The sequence below is a fragment of the Octopus sinensis genome, linkage group LG5 (assembly GCF_006345805.1).
Source record: "Octopus sinensis linkage group LG5, ASM634580v1, whole genome shotgun sequence".
Taxonomy (NCBI): Eukaryota; Metazoa; Mollusca; class Cephalopoda; order Octopoda; family Octopodidae; genus Octopus; species Octopus sinensis.
In genome coordinates, this window is record NC_043001.1 from 127624562 (window position 1) to 127650376 (window position 25815).

The following is a 25815-nucleotide window of genomic DNA, read 5'->3' on the forward strand; positions in this document are numbered from 1 at the left end:
CCATCTGAATGTGGCCGATGCCAGCGCTGCCTTGACTGGCTTCCGTGCCGGTGGCACGTAAAAAGCGCTATCCGAATCGTGGCCGATGCCAGCCCCACCTTGACTGGCTTCGATGCCGGTGGCACGTAAAAAGCACCATCCAAATCGTGGCCGATTGCCAGTGCCGCCTTGACTGGCTTCTGTGCCGGTGACACGTAAAATGCACCAATCCGATCGTGGCCGTTGCCAGCCTCGCCTGGCACCTGTGCAGGTGGCACATAAAAAGCACCCACTACACTCACGGAGTGGTTGGCATTAGGAAGGGCATCCAGCTGTAGAAACACTGCCAGATCAGACCGGAGCCTGGTGCAGCCTTCTGGCTTCCCAGATCCCCGGTCGAACCGTCCAACCCATGCTAGCATGGAGAACAGACGTTAAACGATGATGATGATGATGATGATAGCTATGAATAAGAGGTGCATAGGTTATGAATTTTGATTGAAAGGGATGGGACCTCAAAACAAAAAGTTGCAGGTAGCCTCTAAAAGACATGTAATGGAGTTGCATACTCTGAAAGGTATTTGTAGAGAATTACATTAATATATACACTTTTTGTTATTGTTGTTTTTTGGGGTTTTTTTAAGCAATAAGGAATCAAAGCCAACTCATGAGAATTTTTCCCTAAACTCCTCACCCACCTTTAATTAAATTGGAACTTCTCACCACAAATTCCAATATAATCATAATCAATACCATCCGAAGCGTATCTGTAGTAAATTTTATCTAAAAAATATACATTTTTCTAGAAGTTATGAGGAAACAAAGTTGGATGCACAATTGAGTAGGTATACCATATATATGTACATACACATGCACATTATTATTTACTATTTTATTTACCTATTATACTTATACACACACACAAAAATGAGCATTTCCTACAAGTGTGCCTCCCCACCACCGACTTTGTTTCCTCACAACTCAGAAAAATGAAATTTTTATTTATTGAATTTTTCTATAAATATGCTTCAGACGGTGTAAATTCTGATTATATCGGAATTTATTACAAAAATAGTTTGTTTGTTTTTCCTATGGGTCGGAAGAGGAGTTCCGGAAAATTCACACGAGTTGGTTTTGTTTCCTCATAACTTTCAGAAAAACAGGTATTTTTTTAATAAAATTTTCTACAAATACTTTTCAAAGTGTGTAAATTACGATTCGACTTTGCCTTTCATCCTTTCGGGGGGTCGATAAATTAAGCACCGGTTACGCACTGGAGTCGATGTAATAGACTTAATTCATTTGTCTGTCCTTGTTTGTCCCCTCTGTGGGCAATATCTTTGTGCCCCTTGAGGGCAATAAAGAAACATATATCGGCATTTGATGTGGAAAAAAAATAATGAACACACACACATACATACATACTAACAAATACCACAACTGTTTTAGAAATTTCAAATTACATTTCGTCTATAATATTATGTGACGTGTGTCAGTATGTATGCGTATGATGAGCCCAACAACCTTTTTTGTTGTTTTTCTTCTTTTTCCATATTAAATTCCGATATAATTGTAATCTAACACTGGAAAGTATTTATAGAACATTTCATTGGCGAAATTACCCATTTTTCTGAAAGTTATGAGTCAAGAAAGCCGTCTCATATGAATTTTCAGAAAACTCCTCGCCCCATATCTTCGAAAAACTTTTTAACCACATATTCCGATATAATCAAAATCTAGACCATCTGACGCATATCTGTAGAAAATTTAATTTAAAAAATTTTAAATTATCCATTTTTCTGACACATGTGTAGGAATGCCCCCCCAAAAAAAATCAAGAATTTCAAGCGGAGTGAATAAGCTAAAAATGTAGACTGAAAGCGGATCAACACTTTTCCTGAATATGAGCTGCGTTTAATATGTCCACGGGCCTTTTGTCACTAAATATCGGGTGTTTGTTTGCTTGTATATATATATATATGTGTGTGTGTGTATATAAATGTTTATGTATATGTGATTATGTGTCTGTGTATATATATATGTGCGTGTGTGTAAATATATATATATATATATATATATATATATATTATATTACATTATATAATTAGGGCTTAGTAAAATAAATTACTTAGCCACATAAATTAATAACTAATTAATTTTACCCTCAATTACTGATATATATATATATATATATATATACACTGATTTGTTCTGCTTTTTATATTTAACCCTACAGTCTCTTATGTGGTGGTTTAATAAAGTATGTGATTGAGTATTATCTGGTAATTGATATTTGATTTAGATGTATTTCTCCATTTTCTTATCTTGTATATATATATATACTTACACACGTACATATATATTATAGAGAGTGTGTGTGTGTGTATGCATGTATGTGTAATTATTCTACTAGTAAAGGCTTCATGAAAACAACACAAATTCATAAAAACTAAACATACAAAACACCAAGCCAGTACAGCAACCCGCGGGGTGGGCTGCGCTAGCGCGCGCACGCACCTACGTGTAGGTGCGTGCGCACACACAAACTTAAAAGAGAATCGTGAATTAACAGTATTCAAAAAAACAAAGCAAAGCAAAACTTTGAAAACGAAAACATAGCAACAAAATACGTGACTAAATACAAAAGTTATACAGCAAAAAAAAATAATACACTGAAAATAAATTTTGCGTTGTTGTTGAAAACTATACCTAATTTTCTCATAAACAAAGGTTTGAATATTACCCCAGGCAGCAGTGAACATGTCCAACCTGACATTAGATTGAATGTGAATGAAAGACTGAAGTAGTGTGTGAGTGAGTCATTACGTCACACACACGGAAGCATTCACACGATCTGTGTACAAATACACATTACGTACATAGGCGCAAGCGTGGCTCTAAGATAAGTTTGTTTCCCAACCAAACAGTTCTTGGTTCAGTTCCACCGCGTGGCACCTCTACCTTTATTATAGCTCTGGACCGACTAAAGCCTTTTGAGTGAATTTGGTGAACGGAAACTGAAAGAAGCTCTGAGTGTGAGAGTGTGTGCGTGTATGCTTGCGTAAATGTATATGTGTGTGTATATATAAGTGTGTGTGTGTGTGTGTGGTGTGTGTGTACGATCGTGAGGTTGTGAGTTCGAATCCAGGACCGAGCTGCGTGTTGTGTTCTTGAGCAAGACACTTTATTTCACGTTGCTCCAGTTCACTCAGCTGTAGAAATGAGTTGCGACGTCACAGGTGCCAATCTGTATCGGCCTTTGCCTTTCCCTTGGATAACACTGGTGGCGTGGAGGCCGGTATGCATGGGCGACTGCTGGTCTTCCATAAACAACCTTGCCCGGACTTGTGCCTGGGAGGGTAACTTTCTAGGTGCAATCCCAAGGTCAGTCACCGAAGGGGGTCACAGCAGCATATATATATATATATATATATATATAATATATATATATATATATATATATATAATATATATATATAAGGCAGTGAGCTGGCAGAACTGTTGGCACGCCGGGCGAAATGCTGGACGTTATTTCGTCTGCCGTTACGTCTTCAGTTCAAATTCCGCCGAGGTCGACTTTGCCTTTCATCCTTTCAGGGTCGATTAAATAAATACCAGTTACGCCCTGGAGTCAATGTAATCAACTTAATCCCTCTGTGTTTAGTCAGGCTAAATTTGACAATTTCTGTGTGCCTTCCTTTTTTCTGGAACATCTTGGTATACTGGTGAACAGTCAACAGCATTGGAGAGCATAAAGATTAAAACGTATAGTTGAGAACATGGAGGACTGGAGGCCTGCCAAATTTTGGAAAACAGCTACCTGTATCAAATTTGGGACGATAGAGTCACATGGCACTATGTACTTGTTCTTGACAAGTTCTAATTGTTGAACTCTTACCTGTATTTACCTGATGAAAACAGTTATTTTGTATGATGCAGCACTTCTGTTCACAATAACAAAAGAAAACTTCTGAAACAGCTGTAGTGAACTACTATCCATTAGTTATTTGTTTGTGTGTGTATATATGTGTGTGTCCACCACCACCTGACAACCAGTATTGGCTTGTTTACACCCCTCTAACTTAGTGGTTCAGTAAAAGAAACCATTAGAATAAGTATCAGGCTTAAAAGGAAAAAAAAGAAATAGGTACAGGGATTGATTTGTTTGACTAAAATATTTCAAGACATTGCCCTTCATTGTGGCAATTCAATGAAAGCAACAGGTTACAAATACATATATAGGGAGATGGCTAGCAAGGACCGATCCAGAGGGGTGGGCAAAAGGGCACGTGCCCTCCTCAAGAAAAATGTTATTATGCCCTTTTCTCCCAGAATTGTATTTCCGTCTGACCTGGCGCTCTCCCTTCGAAAAATTTCAGGGACTCCACCTGGTCAGATAGATGTAAACAAAAATAAATGCTGGAAAAAATGTGCATCCATTAAAAGAAAAGGATTTAGTTCTAGAGTGTTTTAAAAATTTATATTAGTAAGTTACTAAGTCATATTAGTAAGTTATTAAATCTTAATATGTACACCCATTAAAACAGAATGAAACTCCCCACACAATAAAATATGTATACAATCACACACACACACGTGATGTTCATTCATCAAGTACAAAGAACTTGAAATAACCACCATGCTCTCTCTTATTAGCTGATATGCTATCAGCTAAATTACTTGGGCACTTGCTTAAGGACATCCCAAGCCTATCACCATTTCTGGTGGTAGTAGGAGGTCTCAAAGAGCCCTCTCTATTCTATTTTGCTGGTGACAAGAGGTAGAATTTGAACTCAATGTCACCATCATCATTTAACATCCATTTTCCATGCTGGCATGGGTTGGACGGTTTGACTGAAAAGTGGTAAGCTAGGGAGCTGCACCAGGTTCCGATCTGATTTGGCAAGGTTTCTACAGCTGGATGCCCTTCCTAATGCTAACCACTCCGAGAGTGTAGTGGGTGTTTTTTTTTTACATGCCACCAGCACAGGTGCCACTGACCTGACACCGACATCGGCCACAACTGCAGTCTCACTTGGTCTGACAGGTCTACACAAGCACAGTATATCGCCAAACATCTTGGGCACCTATCACTGCCTCCATGAGGCCCAATGCTTTAACGGTGTATAAAGTCAAAACAGATGTTGCAAGGCATGTTGTCTGATGCCCTGACATCCCAACGCTGCATCACTAAAATCTGTCACTTTATCATTCCAGAAGGAATGAAAGGGAAATTTGGAGTAGGTTAGATTTGAATTCAGCATGCAGAGAACCAGAACAAGTTCCACAAGGTGTTCAAGTTAATGCTCTAACAACACCACACATTTATGTGCTTGCTGCCCAACCACGCAGTTTCAGGTTCAGTCCCACTGCATGAGACTGAACCTGAAATCAGGTAGTGTGTATGTGTGCATACACACACACACACTTATACACATACACACAATATATGGCTTCTGTGCCGGTGGCACATAAAAATCACCATCTGAACATGGCCAATGCCAGCGCCGCCTTGACTGGCTTCCGCGCCGGTGGCACGTTAAAAGCAACAACCAATCGTGGCCGCTGCCAGACTCCCCTGGCACCTGTGCCAGTGGCACATAAAAAGCACCCACTACACTCGCGGAGTGGTTGGTGTTAGGAAGCGCATCCAGCTGTAGAAACACTGCCAGATCAGACTAGAGCCTGGTGCAGCCTCCTGGCGTCCCAGACCCCGGTCGAACCGTCCAACCCGTGCTAGCGCGGAAAACGGATGATGATGATGATGATGACATCAAAAGTTAGCCAATGAGTTCAGAGTTATAAAAGTGTTTGCTACAATATTTTCAGGTATTTAATCCTTTTCTCTGCACTCTTAAGATCAACCCTGTCTTTCATCCTTTCAAGATCAATAAATAGTATATCAGTCTACAGCAATGAGCTATCAGAACTAGCAAAGTAGCGGACAGGATGCAATATCGCGTATTTTGTGCACGAGTACCATATAATTCACATTATAGTCAAAGAGAAATTCTTTTTGCAACCATCAGAAGTAATAGATTTCTGAACTTTTTTCATCCCAGTCTTACTCTGGCAATTAATTTATCAGAATATCTATTAAGTGGTCAGGAGAAAAGACACTTTCTGGTCAGTACTCATGACTTCCCTCCAGGACAGAGGTCACTTGAGTACCACATGTACACACAAAGTGACAAAGAAATGCACACACACACACACACACACACATTACTTTTAATTGGATTGGCAGAATCATTAGAGTATCAAATATAAAGCTGTGCAGTATTTAGTTACACCCTTTCTGAGTTCAAATCCTGCTGAGGTCAGCTTTTCATTCTTTCAGGGGGTCAATAAAATAAAGTACTGATCAAGTTCTTAGAACAGTTTAATTGACTGTACTCCTGCCAAATATTTGAGACTTTGTGCCTCAAAAAGTTGGACTGTGTGTAGCCAATTTGTGGCAAGCTGGCAGAATTGTTAGCATGCCAGGTAAAATGCTGAGTGTTATTTTGTCCACCTTTACATTCTGAGTTCAAATTTCACTGAGGTCAACTTTGCTTTCGTCCTTTTGAGGTTGATAATATAAGTACTATTTGAGCACTGGGGTTGATGTAAGCAGCTTATCCCCTCTTACAAACTTGCTGACTGTGCCAAAATTCTAGACCAATATTTAATATAACCAATCGTTATATTAAAACTAAAACTCAGTAAGCTTACATGAATACACAGTAATACTTTAAAAAGGAAACTTCAGACTATACAATAAATATTAATATTCTCTGATGAAAATACCAGCAAGGAAAACAAACAAACCATATCAGATGATAAAAGGAGAAGGCCAAAGTCCAAAAGTCAGATAATATAGTTTGAAATGAACTGTTCACTTAAGTGAATGAGAGGGAGGGATACAAAAGTTTAAAACTGCTGTACTCACACCATCAGTGCACACACACATACACACCCCAGCATGTACACAAACACACACACAGGTAGACGTGAATAAAGTGATGCAGGTATAGATTCACAGAGCCATACAATGACTAAGGAGGGACACAATGACAAGCACACACACACACATATTCAATTAGAAATGCCACAGTTAGCATTGTAACAAGACAATTATGAGAATAAAATACATTACAAATTCCAGGACAATGAAGACAAACAAAAGGATTTTCCCATCTGTTTTTGTTACATTTCTTAGTAATGAGATAAAATCTAATTTCCCTTGGGTCTTTTCACTAAATGTTGGGGTTTGTAAGGAGAGAAAACAATTTTTTTTTTCTTTTTCAGGTAGCTTTTAATTCTATGGAGTGATGAAAGAAGGTTGCCCCTGGTGGGACATCAACTCAAAATATCAAGGAATATCGCAAAACACTGTAAGACATTTCAACTACTCAAACTACAGAAAAATATAATAACCTTTTTTATTTCTTTTTCTTTTCTTTTTTTTTTGTATTTATTTACTCATTCATTGTTTTAACTTGTTTTAGACATTGGACTTCAGCCACGTTGGGGCACTGCCTTGAAATCTAGTACTTATTCTGTTGGTTTCATTTTTCCAAACTGATAACTTATAAGGATGTAAACATCCCAAGAATGGTTATGGACAAATGAGAGACAAAGACATGCATTACATACATACACACACACACACACATACAACATAGCTTCCACTTAACTAAACAAGTATGACTTGATAATATGCACCACACTTTCACTAATCATTTTAGGAGTTTGTTTAGTTGTGAGCAGACAGTCACCTCCTTCCCAGTCACCTTCTCAGCCTTCCCATGGTCAACCCAGTAGAACATCTTGGATGTGACAGCTAAAGGAAAGAGGGCTGATACCCAGCTTCAGTCAAGTAGAGTGGAGCTGCATGAAATGAAGTGCTTTGCTCAAGGACATCTCAGGATTCTGTATAGTTTCTGTCTTCCAAACCAAAATCCCACATAGAGCATTGATTAGCTCAGAGCTATAACAGAAAGCACACCTGTCCAAAATACGGCACATTGGGACTGAAATTGAAACCACATGATTGCAAAGCAAACTTCTTGGCCACACAGCCATGTCTGCACCTGTGTGGTTTTGATTATATATTTTTGAAACGAACTATGAACTGGGTTTTTTTTAAAGGAGCTGATCTGGATATTTGAATGGACCTGGTTCGCTGTAAAGCATTTTACTTTGGACCCATCAAGTAATTGTAATAAATACCTTTATTTTGTAAATGACCATATGGATTCCTTTTGTATAGCTCCTTTAAAAGATCTTAAAGTAATTCTTAACTGGATTATCTTTTGAAAAATGTTGGTTTTTATTCCAGTTTTACAAATGTAACACTTTTGGCTGATCTGAGAGGTTTTTTTTTTTCTTTTTTTTAAACAAAACACAGCTTCAATATGCTCTCAGAAAAGGAGCTGGAGCAAATTGCGGTCAATGTGGAATAGGATATGTGCTCCATCAACCAGAACAGACAATCTGAAAATGCACACTTGCTTTTAAAACCAAGGATCACCTATTATCAAATATCCCAGTGTACAGGGAAAAGAACTACAGGGGCTACAACTAAAGATAATGGTAGTAACGTTGACAGCTTACTATCACCACTGCAGCACTGTGCCAGCAGCAAATCCAAGGCACTCAGTTTGCAGGTGAGGTTCATGGGCTGCTTTCATCCTACAAAGTGGTAATTACTGCATCTTATGTGGGGTAGGTAGCTCTTCTTTGCATTCATTGTGTATAGCAAATTTTTAACCTGTCTTAGTATATTGTGTTTTTGCTTCTGTTTATTCCACAGATACATGTCTTTTTAACATAATTTATTGGTAAATTAGTGTGACAGCATGTAAGAAGGCAGGACATTTTAATTACAAGTTCAATCCATTTACAGTTACCTATTTCTTTATTACCCACAAGGGGCTAAACATAGAGAGGACAAACAAGGACAGACATAGGTATTAAGTCGATTACATCGACCCCAGTGCGTAACTGGTACTTAATTTATCGACCCCAAAAGGATGAAAGGCAAAGTCGACCTCGGCAGAATTTGAACTCAGAACATAGCTGCAGACGAAATACGGCTACGCATTTCGCCCGGCATGCTAACATTTCTGCCAGCTCGCCACCTTATCCATTTACAGTTACCATCTACAGTTTTACTCACAAAGTACAAGTTGACCTGAAGCTATGGTTCACACATCTTCAAGGCCTCTTGAGCCCAATAAAATAGATAAGCATAATTGTTGATCAATATCATTATTATTATCAACAAATAAATACAATTGATTATCAGCAAAGATAACTTCAGCAATCAGGACTAGTATGTATATTGATTTGAAGCCATATAAATAAGTGAAACAAAGTTTAATCATAAGGAGACAGATAAGGGCCCAAAGTAATCCATAACGAGTAACCTTGGCAGCAAACTAATCCATATAGAGCATCTAAGACGGTGACCTGGCAGAAATGTTAACACGCCAGTCCAAATGGCTAGCGGTATTTCATCTGCCGTTACGTTGTGAGTTCAAATTCCGTCGAGGTCGACTTTGCCTTTCATCCTTTCAGGGTCGATAAATTAAGTACCAGTTACGCACTGGGGTCGATGTAATCAACTTAATACCTATGTCTGTCCTTGTTTGTCCCCTCTGTGTTTAGCCCCTTGTGGGTAATAAATAAATACATATAGAGCAGTGGTTCTCATCTAGAATTTATATGACCCGGGGTGGGGTGGGGGTCCATACAAGACTTTGTTGCTAAAATTTCATGTGCAATAAACTGGTTCTACTTCTATAATAAACAAAATATTTTAACCATCTTTTAGTACAATTCCTTATGATATTGAAGTATAAAAATAAAATAGGGTTTTTTTTAAACATCAAATGGCTATAAGGATCCACCTGTGTAAAATGGGAATCAAAGGAGTTCACAAGCACAAAAACGGTTGAGAACCACTGATATAGAGCACTGGCAGTTCTTCATATATACATAAACATACATACACACACTCTCACAACAAGAATGCTCACAAGGGTATATGCTTAATCCCATGCACAAAATACATACACTAGGCTCTTTGTCTGAGATGCCATACAATGGGATCAAACCAAATCACACAGTTATGAAGCAAAATCTTTAATGACTTGGCTATGCCTGTGCCTCCCCCCCCCACACACACACACACATCATCATCATCATCATTTAATGTCCCTTTTCTCATGCTGTCATGGGTTGGATGGTGCAGCATGAACAGGCAAGCTGGAGGGCTGCACCAAGCTCCAGTGTCTGATTTGGCATGGTCTTTATAGCTAGATGTTCTTCCTAATGTGAACCACTTCACAGAGTGGCTGTGTGGTAAGTAGCTTGCTTACCAACCAAATGGTTCCGGGTTCAGTCCCACTGCATGGCACCTTGGGCAAGTGTCTTCTACTATAGCCTCGGGCCGACCAATGCCTTGTGAGTGGATTTGGTAGACGGAAACTGAAAGAACCCCGTCGTATATATGTGTGTGTGTGTGTGTGGTGTGTGTGTGTGTGTGTGTGTGTGTGTGCGTGCGTGTGTCTGTGTTTGTCCCCCTAGCATTGCTTGACAACCGATGCTGGTGTGTTTATGTCCCCGTCACTTAGCGGTTCGGCAAAAGAGACCGATAAAATAAGTACTGGGCTTACAAAAGAATAAGTCCCAGGGTCGAGTTGCTTGACCAAAGGCGGTGCTCCAGCATGGCCGCAGTCAAATGACTGAAACAAGTAAAAAAGAAGAGTAAAAAGAGTGTACTGGGTGGGGTTTTTTGTGTGTGTGATACCAGCACCAGTGAAGTGACCAAGTACCTACAAGACAAGGCCCCCTACTAAATAAGGTTCAATACTGAGGAGAAAGGTGCTGAAGTGGTAAATACATGGCTTACCCATAAGAAAGAAAGATAGAGAGAGGTGTTAGGTCATGGTACAAGGTAAATATGAAAGAACAAAACAGGATAGAGGAACAGGAGAGGCAGATGGGTAGGTAAGTGGAGTAGAGTGATAGATGACTAGAGATAGAGAATGAGTTGGACACAGAGAATATCAGTTCAGTGGTGGGGGAGGAAAGAAGGAAATAGGGTACTACTGAAAAGGATCCCTCACCATTAGCTAAATGCATACTCCATTCACCCAGGTTCATCCAACAGTCCCATTTCTTGTCATTTACTATTGTGCTTCACCTCACGGATGATGGCAGTTTCTTTGTGTCTGAAGATCATGAAGAAGAGCACCATGCCCTCCAGTGACTATATAAACCAATCCTTAACACTGCAGGGGTTTTCTTTATGCCTGCACTTAGTAGTTTTAAACTGAGATTCAGTCTGTACAATCTGATCCCATTCCTTAGGCTTGGAAGCCTCCTCCTAGGTGAATTGCCTTGCAGGGCTGGAGAGCTCCACCTACCCTACAGTTGCCAGAAAACACTGAACCACCTGAGGTATTCCACTCCTTCACTTACAGCCAAGGTTGATTCCCTTAACCTTTTCCTATCACAAGACACTCACAAAGCAGTGAGGGTTTGTGCTTGGAGTTTCTTCCATAACATGCTAATTAACCCATAGCTAGGACCCTGACAGATGCTGCTACTCTGTGTCAGTAGACTTAGGAACCATTGTAACTAAAGGGTGGTTCCACACTCCTCAAAACCCTGAAGTCCTGAACCAGTGCCCCACTCCTGGATGCAGTTTAAAATCATGCCCAGGAACTCCCATCCCCAGATAAGATAAAAAGTAAAGACCCCCTTTGATCATGAATGACCATGGGATTGCACTTAGGAAGTCCTCCTCCAAAGCACAAGTCTGGGCAAGGTTGTTTGTGGAAGATAAGCAGTTGCCCATGCATACCAGTATTCCCTCTACATACCATGCCACTGATGTTGTCCAAGGGAAATGCAGAGGCCAGTACAACTTGGCACCAGTGGTGTCACAACTCATTTCTACAGATGAGTCAGCTGGAACAATGTGAAATAAAGTGTCTTGCTTAAGAACACAACACACAGCCCAATGCAGAAACTGGGCTCACAACCACACGATTGTAAACCTGATGCCCTAACCACAGAGCCATGTGCCTTCAACCACTCAGATACAGCACTAAATACTACCCAAGCCTACCATACCAGAGCTTCAGACTGAGATTCCTTTCCTGCCAATGCTTTTACTAAAACAGTATATCTTAAACCTGTACATTTTCAAACTGAATATCAATGACAGGAATCTTATCAGTTTGGGAGGATCTGTGAAGAACATGTGACCTACACCCCCACTAATTAATTAATTAAAAAATACAATCTAAAATAAAAGATTTTAAAAATTATCAAATTACAGTGGCTGAACAACCCAATAAACTATATCAAATTTAATAAGTCACTATAAATTGTTAGATGATCTGTGTTTTATCAATCAGATAGGAATTAAAAGCAAATGAGAGATACGTTAGCAGGTCACTTTCATTTAACCCAAGTTACATCTGACGATATACAAAGATTAAGAACATTTGGCCTCAATCATTTCATATTTTATATATATCCTGACTACATCACCCAATGTGCTTAGAGTTTTTTTTTAAGATGGTAGAGTGTGATATGAAGAAATAAGACCGTTATTTCCAGCAGGTGGAATGACTGCATAGAAACTTTACCTAGCTTGATGCTGGTATGTTGATATGATTAGAGATTAACATATAAGGTGGAGCCATTCATACAAGAACTACAACAGAATGTACCCTGGTATCTCAAAGATCAACAAAATTCAGATAAGTAATGTTACATCTAATTTATGATGCCAAATTTCATTTATATTTATGCTAATAGCAATACAGTAGTTTAATGAAGGTAAGACATTATAGACAAGTTTGAATGAAGTGGTAGATAGCTGATCCAGTTAGAAGTGAAGTAATTAAGAATTACAAAATCTCTGCTCAAAATTAACTGACTTCCTGTATGAATCTTAAACCATTTAGCATTGAGATTACTGTCAAATGTAATGCCTATTTATTCATGTTGTTTTGAATTAATCATGAACTATTCTGTACCTTTGAGATTTCCATGATGTGACTTTATTTTTAGAGCGACACTGTAAGGTCAGTGTGAAAGGCCAGTTTGAACATAAAACAGGTAGAATATTTGAGGCAGATATGGCCAGTTTAAATGCTAAAAGGTTAAAATAGGTGCTCCGAAAGTGAGATGTGGCATTTCATGGGGTGAAACGAAGAGGAAAAGTATATGCATTATTAAAATCACTTTTCAGAATGAAACTTAACTCTGAAAAATAACACATGTAGATTCAACCTTTAATAGATTATGACCAAGAACTTGGTCCCGATTCCATTTGCAACATACTTAGTCCTCTTTTGTCAATGAACACAAAATCTCAGGACTGCTTGTATCACAATCAGCAAGAAATGTCCACATTTTAATAATGCTATGAATAAAAAATAGAAACAAAGAAATTATTGAATTTTATGTTCATGACTTTCGGAAACATTTTTTCACGCTCAGGGTTGCTGAAGCGTGGAATAAACTGCCTGCATCAGTTGTTGACTGCCATGACACTGCATCCTTTAAGGCCCTCATGCTTCCCGAAATCCGTCGAAACTACACCTGATTATATATACACTTTAGATGAGTTGTAGTGCACCTGAGCACTGTACACAATTATTATTATTATTATTATTATTATAATTGTGATTGTTTTCACTGTTTACAGTATTTGTTTTGTTTTGTTTTGTTTTCTAATTTATAAACATTTTATACACTGGGTCAAAAGCTTATTTTTTGAGTCAAATTTGTTCAACAGTACAGTATGTGGTTCAATTTCTTAAGAAATTAGTTAGGAGAAAATTGACATTTTCATCTTCATATGTGGTATTGTGTAAAATCACATATGAATATGATTTAAAAGAAATCTTGTTTAACCCTTTAGTATTTAAACCAGCCTTATCCGGCCAAAATATTTAATCTGTTTTATGTTCAAACTGACCAGATCCAGGCCCTCACACCTACCCTACAATGTTATTCTACATTAAGTAATTACACCATCAAGATCTTGAAGATATGAAATAATGCATGATTAATTCAAATCCATGAGAATCAATAAGCATTATGTTTGATAGAATAATCTGAACACTAAAGGGTTAAATCCTTGCTTTGTGAAAGATTTGAATCACAAGTTAATATCATAAAATGGAGGATAATTACAAACAAAATTATTTTTGTTCTTTTTTTTAAAAGAGCTCACACACATTCCAAACATTAATTAAACAAATCACCGGAAAGTTGAAAAAAAAAAAAAAAGCTGTGTGAACTATTAAAAAACAAGCAACATCTCCAAAACAGATTCTTTAGCTTTTTTATTGAAGAACCATCCATTTTATACATTTCTAACATTCTTAACTATTTGTTTAAAATATTTAAACTTAAATATTTGACCTCCTCTCTTTCTTAAGCACATACAAACATCTCATATCTCCCCTTCCTGAAACATATTCAAAAATTTGGTGCCTTCTTTCACAAGAGTTACAGTCTCTATTTTGGGACTATTAAACACTTATGCTCCACTTTAAGGTGGCTTTTTTTTTACCTTCTACAAACAAAAGAAATCCACAGTTCTACTGAGAAAAAAAGCAATCCTCAGATCTACAATCTGGCAAATACAGAAAAGGTTATGCTTTGCTGAGGAAGTCTAACAAGACAGAAATATATCTGGAGTTGTTACTTGTACTAGACAACATCAGGTTGAAATAGTACTAGTCACCAAACTAACATTTTCATCCCCTCACCACATAAATATTATTAACTATTTTTTTCCTTGCTACATTTAATGTGACACTAATTTATCTTACTCTTTTGTACAGACAAGTAATTTCTCTCAATCATTACACAAAGGAAGTATTTTACAGACACAGTTTTTGCAAATGAAAAGAAAAGGGGAGTAATAAGCATTAAAAACAATATCCTGACCTAACCATCTGTGAAGGAGATTATCATCTCATTTATTTTCGAGTCAGTTGAATTATATATACTGACTCACATATCTGATGTTAAGATTGAAACTAAAGTTAGGTCATTGTTATGGAAGTAGTAGTGGTGGTTGTGTGTATGTGTGTGTAATTCAGGAATAGCAAGGTATAGATAAGAATATAACAGAAACACTGTTTACATAATTTACCTTTGACAGATATTTGTCCTCATTTTGTTTGTTGTTAACACGTTTCAGCTGATATGCATTCCAACCTTCATCAGGTGTCTTGGGGAAATTTCGAACCTGGGTTCTCATTCCTAAGGTATTTTTCAATGTTTTATTATTATTATTATTATCATTTTTATCATCATCATCATCATTATTATTATTCAGGTCACTGCTTGGAATCGAACTTGCAATTTTGTAGTTAGTAGCCCGCGCTCTCAACCACTACGACATGCGTGTGGCATAGTGGTTAAGAGCATGGGCTACTAACCCCAAGATTCGAAGTTGGATTCCAGGCAGTGACCTCATCATCATCATCGTTTAACGTCCGTTTTCCATGCTAGCATGGGTCGGACGGTTTGACTGGGATCTGGGACACAGGAGGCTGTACCAGGCTCCAGTCTGATCTGGCAGTGTTTCTACAGCTGGATGCTCTTCCTAACGCCAACCACTCCGCAAGTGTAGTGGGTGCTTTTTACATGCCACCGGCACAAGGGCCAAAGGACTGGCAACGGCCACGATCGGTTGGTGCTTTTTATGTGTTACCGGCACAGAAGCCAGTCAAGGCAGCACTGGCATCGGTCACGTTCGGATGGTGCTTTGTACATGCCACGGGCACGGGAATCACAACTACAATTTCCATTTGATTTTCATTTTGATGTTGATGTACTTGATTCAATAGGTCTCTTCATGTACAGCACGTCGCTGTTATGCACCTCTTATATATCCATAGCTTACACTGGGTACATCTTATGGAGTTTCTACCTACACCTTTTCTACAGATCGAGCAGGTGTCATTAAAATATCTTTCCCATGTGTGTAGGTGTATTGAGGTGGAAGTGAAAAGAATCGAGATCTCTGCTCTCCTGCATGAAGGCCACAAGTCCAACATCACCAAGCGACTCAACATCAGTTGGATGACTGTCCACAGAGTCAGAGAGGCTCGAGAACAGGAAAGACCTTGAGCTGTGAACCGTTTGGCTGTGAGAAAGACTTTCAAAAGTGCTCCGAAGCTCAAAATGACTGCACTCACGAAGAACAACATCTCAGTAGCCACTATATCCAGGGCCATCAAGGAGGAGGGTGGCAAGAGCTTGAGGTGTGTGGAAAGACCTCTGCTCACCAACCATATGCAAGAACAATGTTGGGAGCACTGTCATAGCCTTCTCAATGATTTGAAGTGCCATGGCAATCAAATTCTCATTTTTTCTGATGGAAAAACTTTCACAGTCAATCTGATCATCAACAAGCAGAACGACTACATGGTCAGCTTTGGCCAGGACATCTCCAAGGTCCACTACATGTCCACAACTAAGCACTTGGCCTCCATGATGATGCTCACTGTCACGGCTTCAAATGGCAAGAAGATGCCACCAGTGTGGTTCGCAGCTGACTACAGGGACATCTTGGCCATGAAAGTCCTGTCCTGGATGAGAAAGATCACAAAGAAGACAGACTACATCTTTCAGCAAGACAGTGCCCCTGCCCACACAGCCAAGGCCATGCAATAGTGGTTGGGGTCAAACATGAACTTTTGGTCAAAGGATTTTTGGCTGCCACAGTTTCCCAACCTCAACCCCCTCAACTGCAGTATGTGAGTGCATGTTGAGGGCAAGGCCTGCAAGGTCCATTATAACAACATCGACGAGCTGAAGTCTTCCATCAACTGTGAATGGACCAGCACGGATTTTTGTCAGTGAACAGGTCGCAGATTTTAGCGCCGAAAATATTTTGACAAATTAAACTTAAATGTTGAAGTGAATCGAACGGCTTTTGTGTGTTTCTTTAATGGCTTACAAACACCTTCCACACTGCAATTGTTTTCGTTTCAGCACACGATTTCAGATCAAATCACTTGCTATGCGAGTACATCTCCGTAATCTCTCTCTATATAAACGGCAGTTTGTCTGTGTGTGTTTCTGTGTGTCTGTTTGGTTGTACCCTCACCCTGACCACGGCTTTCAACCGATTCTGATGAAACTTGACACACACATAGCCCAATGTCATAATTCAAAACTAACGCAGCGAAAATTTTGAAAAGTTCCCCCAGTTCTGAAAAAGATCGATAAATTCGACATGGGGTCGACAATCAGAAACACAAACCACAGATGGTCTAGGGGACGCAACTCGACCTTTTTAACTATCAAAAAAAATTTACCATCATTTTTTTTCCCATTTTTTTGCTATTTTTTGGCTATAACTCTCTAAAAATGCTTTATAGTTATTTCCCTTACAAACCCGAGCAACGCCGGGCGATACTGCTAGTATATATTATATATATATATATATACACACACACACACACACACACACACACACATATATTCATACATATGCATACATGTATACACACACATGTATAGCCCATAACGTGTACCTTCCCAAAACTTGTGACATTTCTGCAGTTGCTGAACAATTTACATTATAACAATAAGCTTTATATTGATACCTTCTAAAGCTTTGTGGTGTGCAAGCAAGGTGGGACAGCAGACAGTCTCGTTGACCTGTATAGTAATTGTGTCTCGTTGAGGGGAAAATAAGTTGTCAAGTTTTCATTGAATGGTGATCTCAAAGACTCTGTCACAAAGTTAAAGCAAGTGTAATGTAGAGCATTTATTCTGTGTCTGGCTGACACCTGTACATGCAAAAAGTTTAAGTGGAACGAAAGGCAATATGATCTGCTTGGGAATGTGAATATGGTTAGGAGTGAGAGTAAGCTGGTCGTTAATGCACAATAGAAAAAATGTTATAGCAAATCCTTATAATATGGTGAACCGACAGAGTTATTGTGGAATGAGTCAGTATGTTTTTTGCTATTTATTCCACTCTCAGAAGTCTTGAGTTCAAATCCCACTAAGATCAACTTTACCTTTCACTTTTAAAGGGCTGATAAAAAAAAAAAAAAGCTACCAATCAGGCGCAGGAGTGGCTGTGTGGTAAGTAGCTTGCTAACCAACCACATGGTTCCGGGTTCAGTCCCACTGCGTGGCACCTTGGGCAAGTGTCTTCTGCTATAGCCCCGGGCCGACCAATGCCTTGCGAGTGGATTTGGTAGACGGAAACTGAAAGAAGCCCGTCGTATATATGTGTATATATGTGTGTGTGCGTGTATCTGTGTTTGTTCCCCTAGCATTGCTTGACAACCGATGCTGGTGTGTTTACATCCCCGTTACTTAGCGGTTCGGCAAAAGAGACCGATAGAATAAGTACTGGGCTTACAAAAGAATAAGTCCCGGGGTCGAGTTGCTCGATTAAAGGCAGTGCTCCAGCATGGCCGCAGTCAAATGACTGAAACAAGTAAAAGAGTAAAGAGTAAGAGTAATCAAGGGCAAAAGATTAGAAGGAATTGTAAAGAATATTGGACTGCAAGCTTTGTTGTATTTGTTCCAATTCACAGCGTGGCCTACTTGGATAATAGATTTAACCATTCACCCAGCTTAACAGCAGCACCTGGTCCTTGGATGTCTTTAGCAGTTCCCACTCTGTAACAAGCATTTGGGTCGGGTCTCAAGTTTAGGGATATCTTCCTCCCTTCGTCCCACCAGATGCCTTTTAAAGGGTCATGAACACTAAAAGTTTTTAAAAAATACAAAACCACCCATCATACCTCATGGTCCCAAGTTACAAACCCATTCTTAACCAGTCCATATCACAGTGTTTATTTCTTAAACATAAGATTTCAGCTAATCAAAACCCTTTAGTTTATTTATGTAAAGAAAAAATACTTTGCGTTCCATATATCAGCTTAACCCACCAGCCTATAAACAAAAAAGCTGGTTATTTTATTAAAACTGGTCCAAAGTTCTCATATTTACAAATGATTCAAAGCAAACAGGTTGTCTACTCTTGTTAGAAACAGGGTCATGAAGCAGTATTAATTCTAGGTCATCAAGTTTTCTTTCATTTGTTCATACAATTATGTAATAAATGATAAGCTGAGAATAGGCGTAGGAGTGGCTGTGTGGTAAGTAGCTTGTTTACCAACCACATGGTTCCGGGTTCAGTCCCACTGCGTGGCACCTTGGGCAAGTGTCTTCTACTATAGCCTCGGGCCGACCAAAGCCTTGTGAGTGGATTTGGTAGACGGAAACTGAAAGAAGCCCGTCGTATATATGTATATATGTGTGTGTATATGTTTGTGTGTCTGCGTTTGTTCCCCCAACATCGCTTGACAACCGATGCTGGTGTGTTTACGTCCCCGTAACTTAGCGGTTCGGCAAAAGATACCGATAAAATAAGTACTAGGCTTACAAAGAATAAGTCCTGGGGTCGATTTGCATGACTAAAAGGCGGTGCTCCAGCATGGCCACAGTCAAATGACTGAAACAAGTAAAAAGTAAAAAGTAAAGTAAAGTATACCTGACCTGCTTAACATGGAATGCCTTAATATTTTAGTAGATAAATAAAATATATAAGGTTTGCTCACATGAGGCCCTAACTATATTTGAAAGAAGGCCAGTAGGAGTATCATTGTCACGAATGAAACTAACAACAACAACATTCAACAGAGGGTGGTAGCTGTTTCAGCACTTAAATCAACCCTTAGTGCATTACTAGCCCATATTTTAGTGACTGTGGGAGGATGAAAGGCAAAATCGATCTGAAAAGAATGAAAGGTTGGATATGGATATTTTGGTTGGATATGGCCAGTTTAAATGCTAAAGGGTTCAGGCATTTTACCAGGTTCTTTAATCAAATCTACCATCCATTGCTGTGATAATAATAGTAACAATGATAGTTATTTATTCAATGCTTCAGTCCAATAAATATAGCAAATTCTTTATCGTATCATGAAGTGAGAGGCTCTTGTGAAACTGAGGAGTGGGAAGCACTCCGTCGGTTACAACGACGAGTGTTCCAGTTGATCCGATCAACGGAACAGCCTGCTCGTGAAATTAACATGTAAGTGGCTGAGCACTCCACAGACACGTGTACCCTTAACGCAGTTCTTGGGGATATTCAGCGTGACACAGAGAGTGACAAGGCCGGCCCTTTGAAATACAGGTACAACCAGAAACAGGAAGAAAGAGTGAGAGAAATTGGTGGGGAAAGAGTACAGCAGGATCACCACCATCCCCTGCCGGAGCCTCGTGGAGCTTTAGGTGTTTTCGCTCAATAAACACTCACAACGCCCGGTCTGGGAATCGAAACTGCGATCCTACGACCGCGAGTCCGCTGCCCTAACCACTGGGCCATTGCGCCTCCACCTGTCTTTCCAAAGCGAAGTGGCAGAAAGGTAAACTTAATCCATCACCCAGTTTAACACCACCATATGGCATCTTGGATGCCTTTAGTCGACTCCAGTCTGTTACAAGCATTTAGGCCAGGTTTCCAGATATTCCCTCCCACCCGGAAATTTTGGAGGCCCTGTAAAGGGTCACGTGCACTGCTTCTCTCTAGACTAAAAGATAGAAAGACTACACTGAATACTTACAAGAATCAAACATGGAGAATAACAGATTTTGTTTACCAGTATTTTAACCCTTACACAACAATGTTCGCCAGTTCAAAACCAGCAAATGCACAACACTGGCTTTCTACAAAGCTGTAAATAGTAAATGAAAGAGCCACTACACAGCCACCTTAATAAAAGTCAATAAGCCTTGAAATGTGGATATTGGAGTTGTCACCCTTGATTTAAACATTTTTAGAACACTGAGCTTGAAAGCATGTTAAATAAGCCCTATTCCTGACAAGCAAGGAATACTGAGTTGATATAAGATTATATTCTAGAGTCAACATATATATATAGGCGCAGGAGTGGCTGTGTGGTAAGTAGCTTGCTTACCAACCACATGGTTCCGGGTTCAGTCCCACTGCGTGGCATCTTGGGCAAGTGTCTTCTGCTATAGCCTCGGGCCGACCAATGCCTTGTGAGTGGATTCGGTAGACGGAAACTGAAAGAAGCCTGTCGTATGTATATATATATATATACATGTATGTGTGTGTATATGTTTGTGTGTCTGTGTTTGTCCCCCCCCACCATCGCTTGACAACCAATGCTGGTGTGTTTACGTCCCCCGTCACTTAGCGGTTCGGTAAAAAGAGACCGATAGAATAAGTACTGGGCTTACAAAAGAATAAGTCCCGGGGTTGAGTTGCTCGACTAAAGGTGGTGCTCCAGCATGGCCGCAGTCAAATGACTGAAACAAGTATATATGTATATATATATATGTGTGTGTGTGTGTGTGTGTTTGTGTGTCTGTGTTTGTCCTCCTAGCATTGCTTGACAACCGATGCTGGTGTGTTTATGTCCCCGTCACTTAGCAGTTTGGCAAAAGAGACCGATAAAATAAGTACTGGGCTTACAAAGAATAAGTCCCGGGGTCGAGTTGCTCGACTAAAGGGCAAAAAGAGACCGATAGAATAAGTACTGTGCTTACAAAGAATAAGTCCCGGGGGTCGATTTGCTCGACTAAAGGTGGTGCTCCAGCATGGCTGCAGTCAAATGACTGAAACAAGTAAAAGAGTAAAAGAGAATATAACAAAACATATTCAGCAGCTTCTTATAACCAAGTAGACGCCAATGACGAACATGAGAAATATAAATCTGTAACAGAGGCTTTATAGTAAAACTACAGTAATTGTTAGCAAAAAAGACCAGCTATAATAAGCATTAATAGAATAATAGCAGAAGCTTGGACTTTATTGGTAATTAGTGATTATTAACAGTTCAAAAGTGGAATAAATTGGTTTGCTTTGAGGAAATAGAACACATCTAACATTAAATCAATTTATTCCATTTTCAAGCTAATTAGTGTTAACATGCGTGCGTGTGTGTGTATGTGTGTGTGCGTGTGCGTATGCGTGTGAGTATGCGTGTGTGTGTGTGTGTGTGTGTGATTCACATATTTCTATGCATCTTTTTTTCCCTTATAATTCGTTAATTTCAAATTCTAATTTATCTTGCCTATTATTATAAAATGATTATCTCCCTTGTAAGTATTAGAGAAACTGAGCAGACCTTTTTGTAGACCTTAGTGCAGTGCTTTTCAAACTTTTTGCTGGAGCGGAACCCCAAGGAAACATTCCACTGGCTCGGGGAACCCCTGTGCAATAATTTAATAGTCTTATGCACACATATCTGCACAGGAGAATTAAAAATTACTGCCGATTTTAGCAGTTTTGAAACTTCTTGCAAAACCCCTGGACTGTACTGGCGGAACCCTGGTTGAAAACCACTGCCTTAGTGCTTTCATTGGTATTTATATTTGTCAAACTCAGGGAAATGAAAAGCAAAGTAGACTTGGGAGGGTTTGAACTCAGACCATTAAAGGATGTAAGCAAACACTACATGCTATTTTGTTTGACACTTTCAATTTGGACTTCCAGCACTGTTGCCAAACTGCAAATGAATTGGATAAGTCTAAAGGCATTCTACAGCCAGATACTCTTCCATTATTCATTTTCATGTAAACTACTAAATCCCATGCCTTCAGGCTGGAAATGAATAAATACCACTGCCCAAGCAATGTCAATGAAAAGATGGACTTCTATACAGCTACAGTATCAAATTCCACTCATATAGTATTGACCTAAAGCTATTAGAAGGTACTTGCCTAAGGTGCCATGGAGTGGGATCAAACCCAAAACCGGAAGGCTACAATGTAAACTCCTGAACTTCCAAGCTATTTATTATTTGTAAATAATAAATTGAGCATTTAAGTTCAAAGAGTCCATCAAGCCAATCAATGGTTCACTACATTTAGGAATGTTAGCATGACAAAAATTGTTTGTACACTTTGTACACTTAGCCTTTAGAAGGTTGTATTTCTGTCTGCTGAGACAGCTCAAACTAACAATTGAAAATTTAGGCACATGCAAATTGTCAAACAAACTGCACTGAAATACATACATTCATGCATACATACATACACATCTTTGGTGAAATACACTTATGTGTGGCAGATTTGAACTTCCCTTAAAAGGATGTATGTCACAAACTCAACCTTTAGCAACAAACATAACTGTGAATTCTACAAATTACAAAAGAAAAAAAATATGGCTTTGTAACTTTCAAAGAAGATAATATTAAAAGTAATATAATAATAATAATAATAATGAAATTATTGTATACAGTGCTCAGGTGCACCACAACTTGTCAGAGTATATGCAGTAATGTACAAATGTCTGGAAAGCGAACAATGCATGAGTCAGATACATGCTTGTGTGTGTATGGAGGGGATTGTCATTGTAAACATGCCACTCAGTTCAATACATCTATCAATGTCATCAGTTTGGGAAAGCAAGCAAATGTCATAGGTACTGCTTCTCCTCTTTTGACTAAGTTATAAAACAGACACACATACATAATTTTAAGGTATCACAAAGGGCACCTCAAAACACTCACTAAGCAGAAAGAGAGAGGAGATCAAAAGAAAAACATTGAGTCAAAACAAAGGTACTCTAACAGACAACAAGTAATACATAATATTCATCATGAATAATTCTAACTTACTGCATACCAAACACACCTATCAGCCCCATATCAGCTAAACAAGAACTTACTTTATAAAAAGTAGTACACAGGCAATATCAAAAGTGGTTGCACATACATAATATTAAAAAAATGTTCATGGACTTTCTATGCAGCAAAATAATAAAAACTACGAGAACATGTCTAAAGTTACACACAGTGGGACTGAACCCAGGACCATGTGGTTGGGAAGAAAACTTCTTACCATACAGCCACGCCTGCAATTGTATGTAAAATTAATGCTATGCAAAGTGTCCTTTTTTTTAATAAAAAATAAACATATAATAGAATGTGATTTGAGGAAGATTTGGCAATTATTGTGCATCAAATCTAGTGAGGAATCTCTCATTGATTCATAGGAGTTGTGTGTTGATCTCAGATGTCAATTCAGCAAATTTCATGCCAGAGATCTATTTGATCCCCTGAATAGAACTACACCATTAACAAAAATGAATGGTCAAATTCATAACAATAATGACAATGACCACCGAAGGGGATCACTTTTATAGTTACAATTATGTTGCCAATAAAATAATAGGCGCAGGAGTGACTGTGTGGTAAGTAGCTTGCTTACCAACCACATGGTTCCGGGTTCAGTCCCACTGCGTGGCACCTTGGACAAGTGTCTTCTACTATAGCCTTGGCCGACCAAAGCCTTGTGAGTGGATTTGGTAGACGGAAACTGAAAGAAGCCCGTCGTATATATGTATATGTGTGTGTGTTGTTTGTGTGTCTGTGTTTGTCCTCCTAGCATTGCTTGACAACCGATGCTGGTGTGTTTACGTCCCCGTCACTTAGCAGTTCGGCAAAAGGAGACCGATAAAATAAGTACTGGGCTTACAAAGAATAAGTCCCGGGGTCGAGTTGCTCGACTAAAGGCGGTGCTCCAGCATGGCCGCAGTCAACTGACCGAAACAAGTAAAAGAGTAAAAGAGAGAGTCCAGCGGTTGTCTGGAAATATGTAACTGATATAGAAACAGTTTAGTCTAAGGGAGATAATCAGGAAAATTGATGATAGTAACTACAAGTTAGGTTTTCCCTCTCCCCGCAGGAACGTGTGTGTGTCTGCACGCGCGCGTAATGTCCTGAGAGACTCTGGGTGTACCCTTAATTACCGTTATGCATTTATCCCAGACAGTCATTTAAGAACCTGTCCAGTTCCTGAGTTCTTGGCAATGTTGGAAATAGGTGCATCAGTTTTACCCAAGTCCAAGAGGAGATCAAAAGCAGAATGTGTTATATACCCCCAGTCCACCCGAGAAAGAATTGTGGCAGTAATACTTGAAAAAACAACTGTAATAGCTATATCTTTATACTGGGGAACTTCGGCAAACAACACGACTAAATAAGAGAGCCCTTCCTGTTCCATTATAAGTAAATTCCAGTCTGTTGTTGCTGAACCTGGTTAAAAATATGAGTAAAAGACTTGATTGTTAGTCTGCAATAAGTATGGGTACATTGTCGTTGTTATACACTATTAATGTATAAACATGGCTGTATGGTAAGATGCTTGCTTCCCAACCACATGGTTCCGGGTTCAGTCTCACTGTGTGACACCTTGGGCAACTGTCTTCTACTATGGCCTTGGGCCAACCAAAGCCTTGTGAGTAGATTTGGTAGACGGAAACTGAAAGAAGCCTGTCATATATATATATATATATATATATATATATATATATATATATATATATATATCATCATCATCATCATCATCATCGTTAGTGTCCGCTTTCCATGCTGGCATGGGTTGGACGGTGCAACTGGGGTCTGGGAAGCCAGAAGGCTGCACCAGGCCCAGTTTGATCTGGCAATGTTTCTACGGCTGGATGCCCTTCCTAACGCCAACCACTCCATGAGTGTAATGGGTGCTTTTTACGTGCCACCGGCACAGGTGCCAGACGAGGCTGGCAAACGGCCACGATCGGATATATGTATATATTTGTGTGTGTGATCGCTTGACTTCCGATGTTGTCAAGCGATCACACACACAAATATATACATACATATAGATACATATATATATACATATATATATATATATGTATATATATATGTATGTATATGTATATATTTGTGTGTGATTGCTTGACAACCGATGTTGGTGTGTTTATGTTCCCATAACTTAGGAGTTCAGCAAAAGAGACTGATAGAATAAGTACTAGCC

General features: G+C 39.1%; 1 protein-coding gene across 3 annotated transcripts in view; it reads right to left on the reverse strand.

Moving 5' to 3' along the window:
• The window catches only part of LOC115211709 (uncharacterized protein KIAA2013 homolog), a 103025-nt gene that overhangs the window by 56216 nt on the left and 20994 nt on the right, over positions 1–25815 (reverse strand). The window contains exon 1 of one of the 3 annotated variants that reach the window (XM_029780364.2): positions 2689–2832. The exons of the other annotated variants lie outside the window; for them this stretch is intronic. Within the exon in view, the coding sequence (XP_029636224.1) occupies positions 2689–2741 (53 nt within the window). The 5' untranslated portion in view covers positions 2742–2832. Of the gene's footprint in view, positions 1–2688; positions 2833–25815 lie in introns of those variants that run through there. 3 annotated transcript variants of the gene reach the window in all.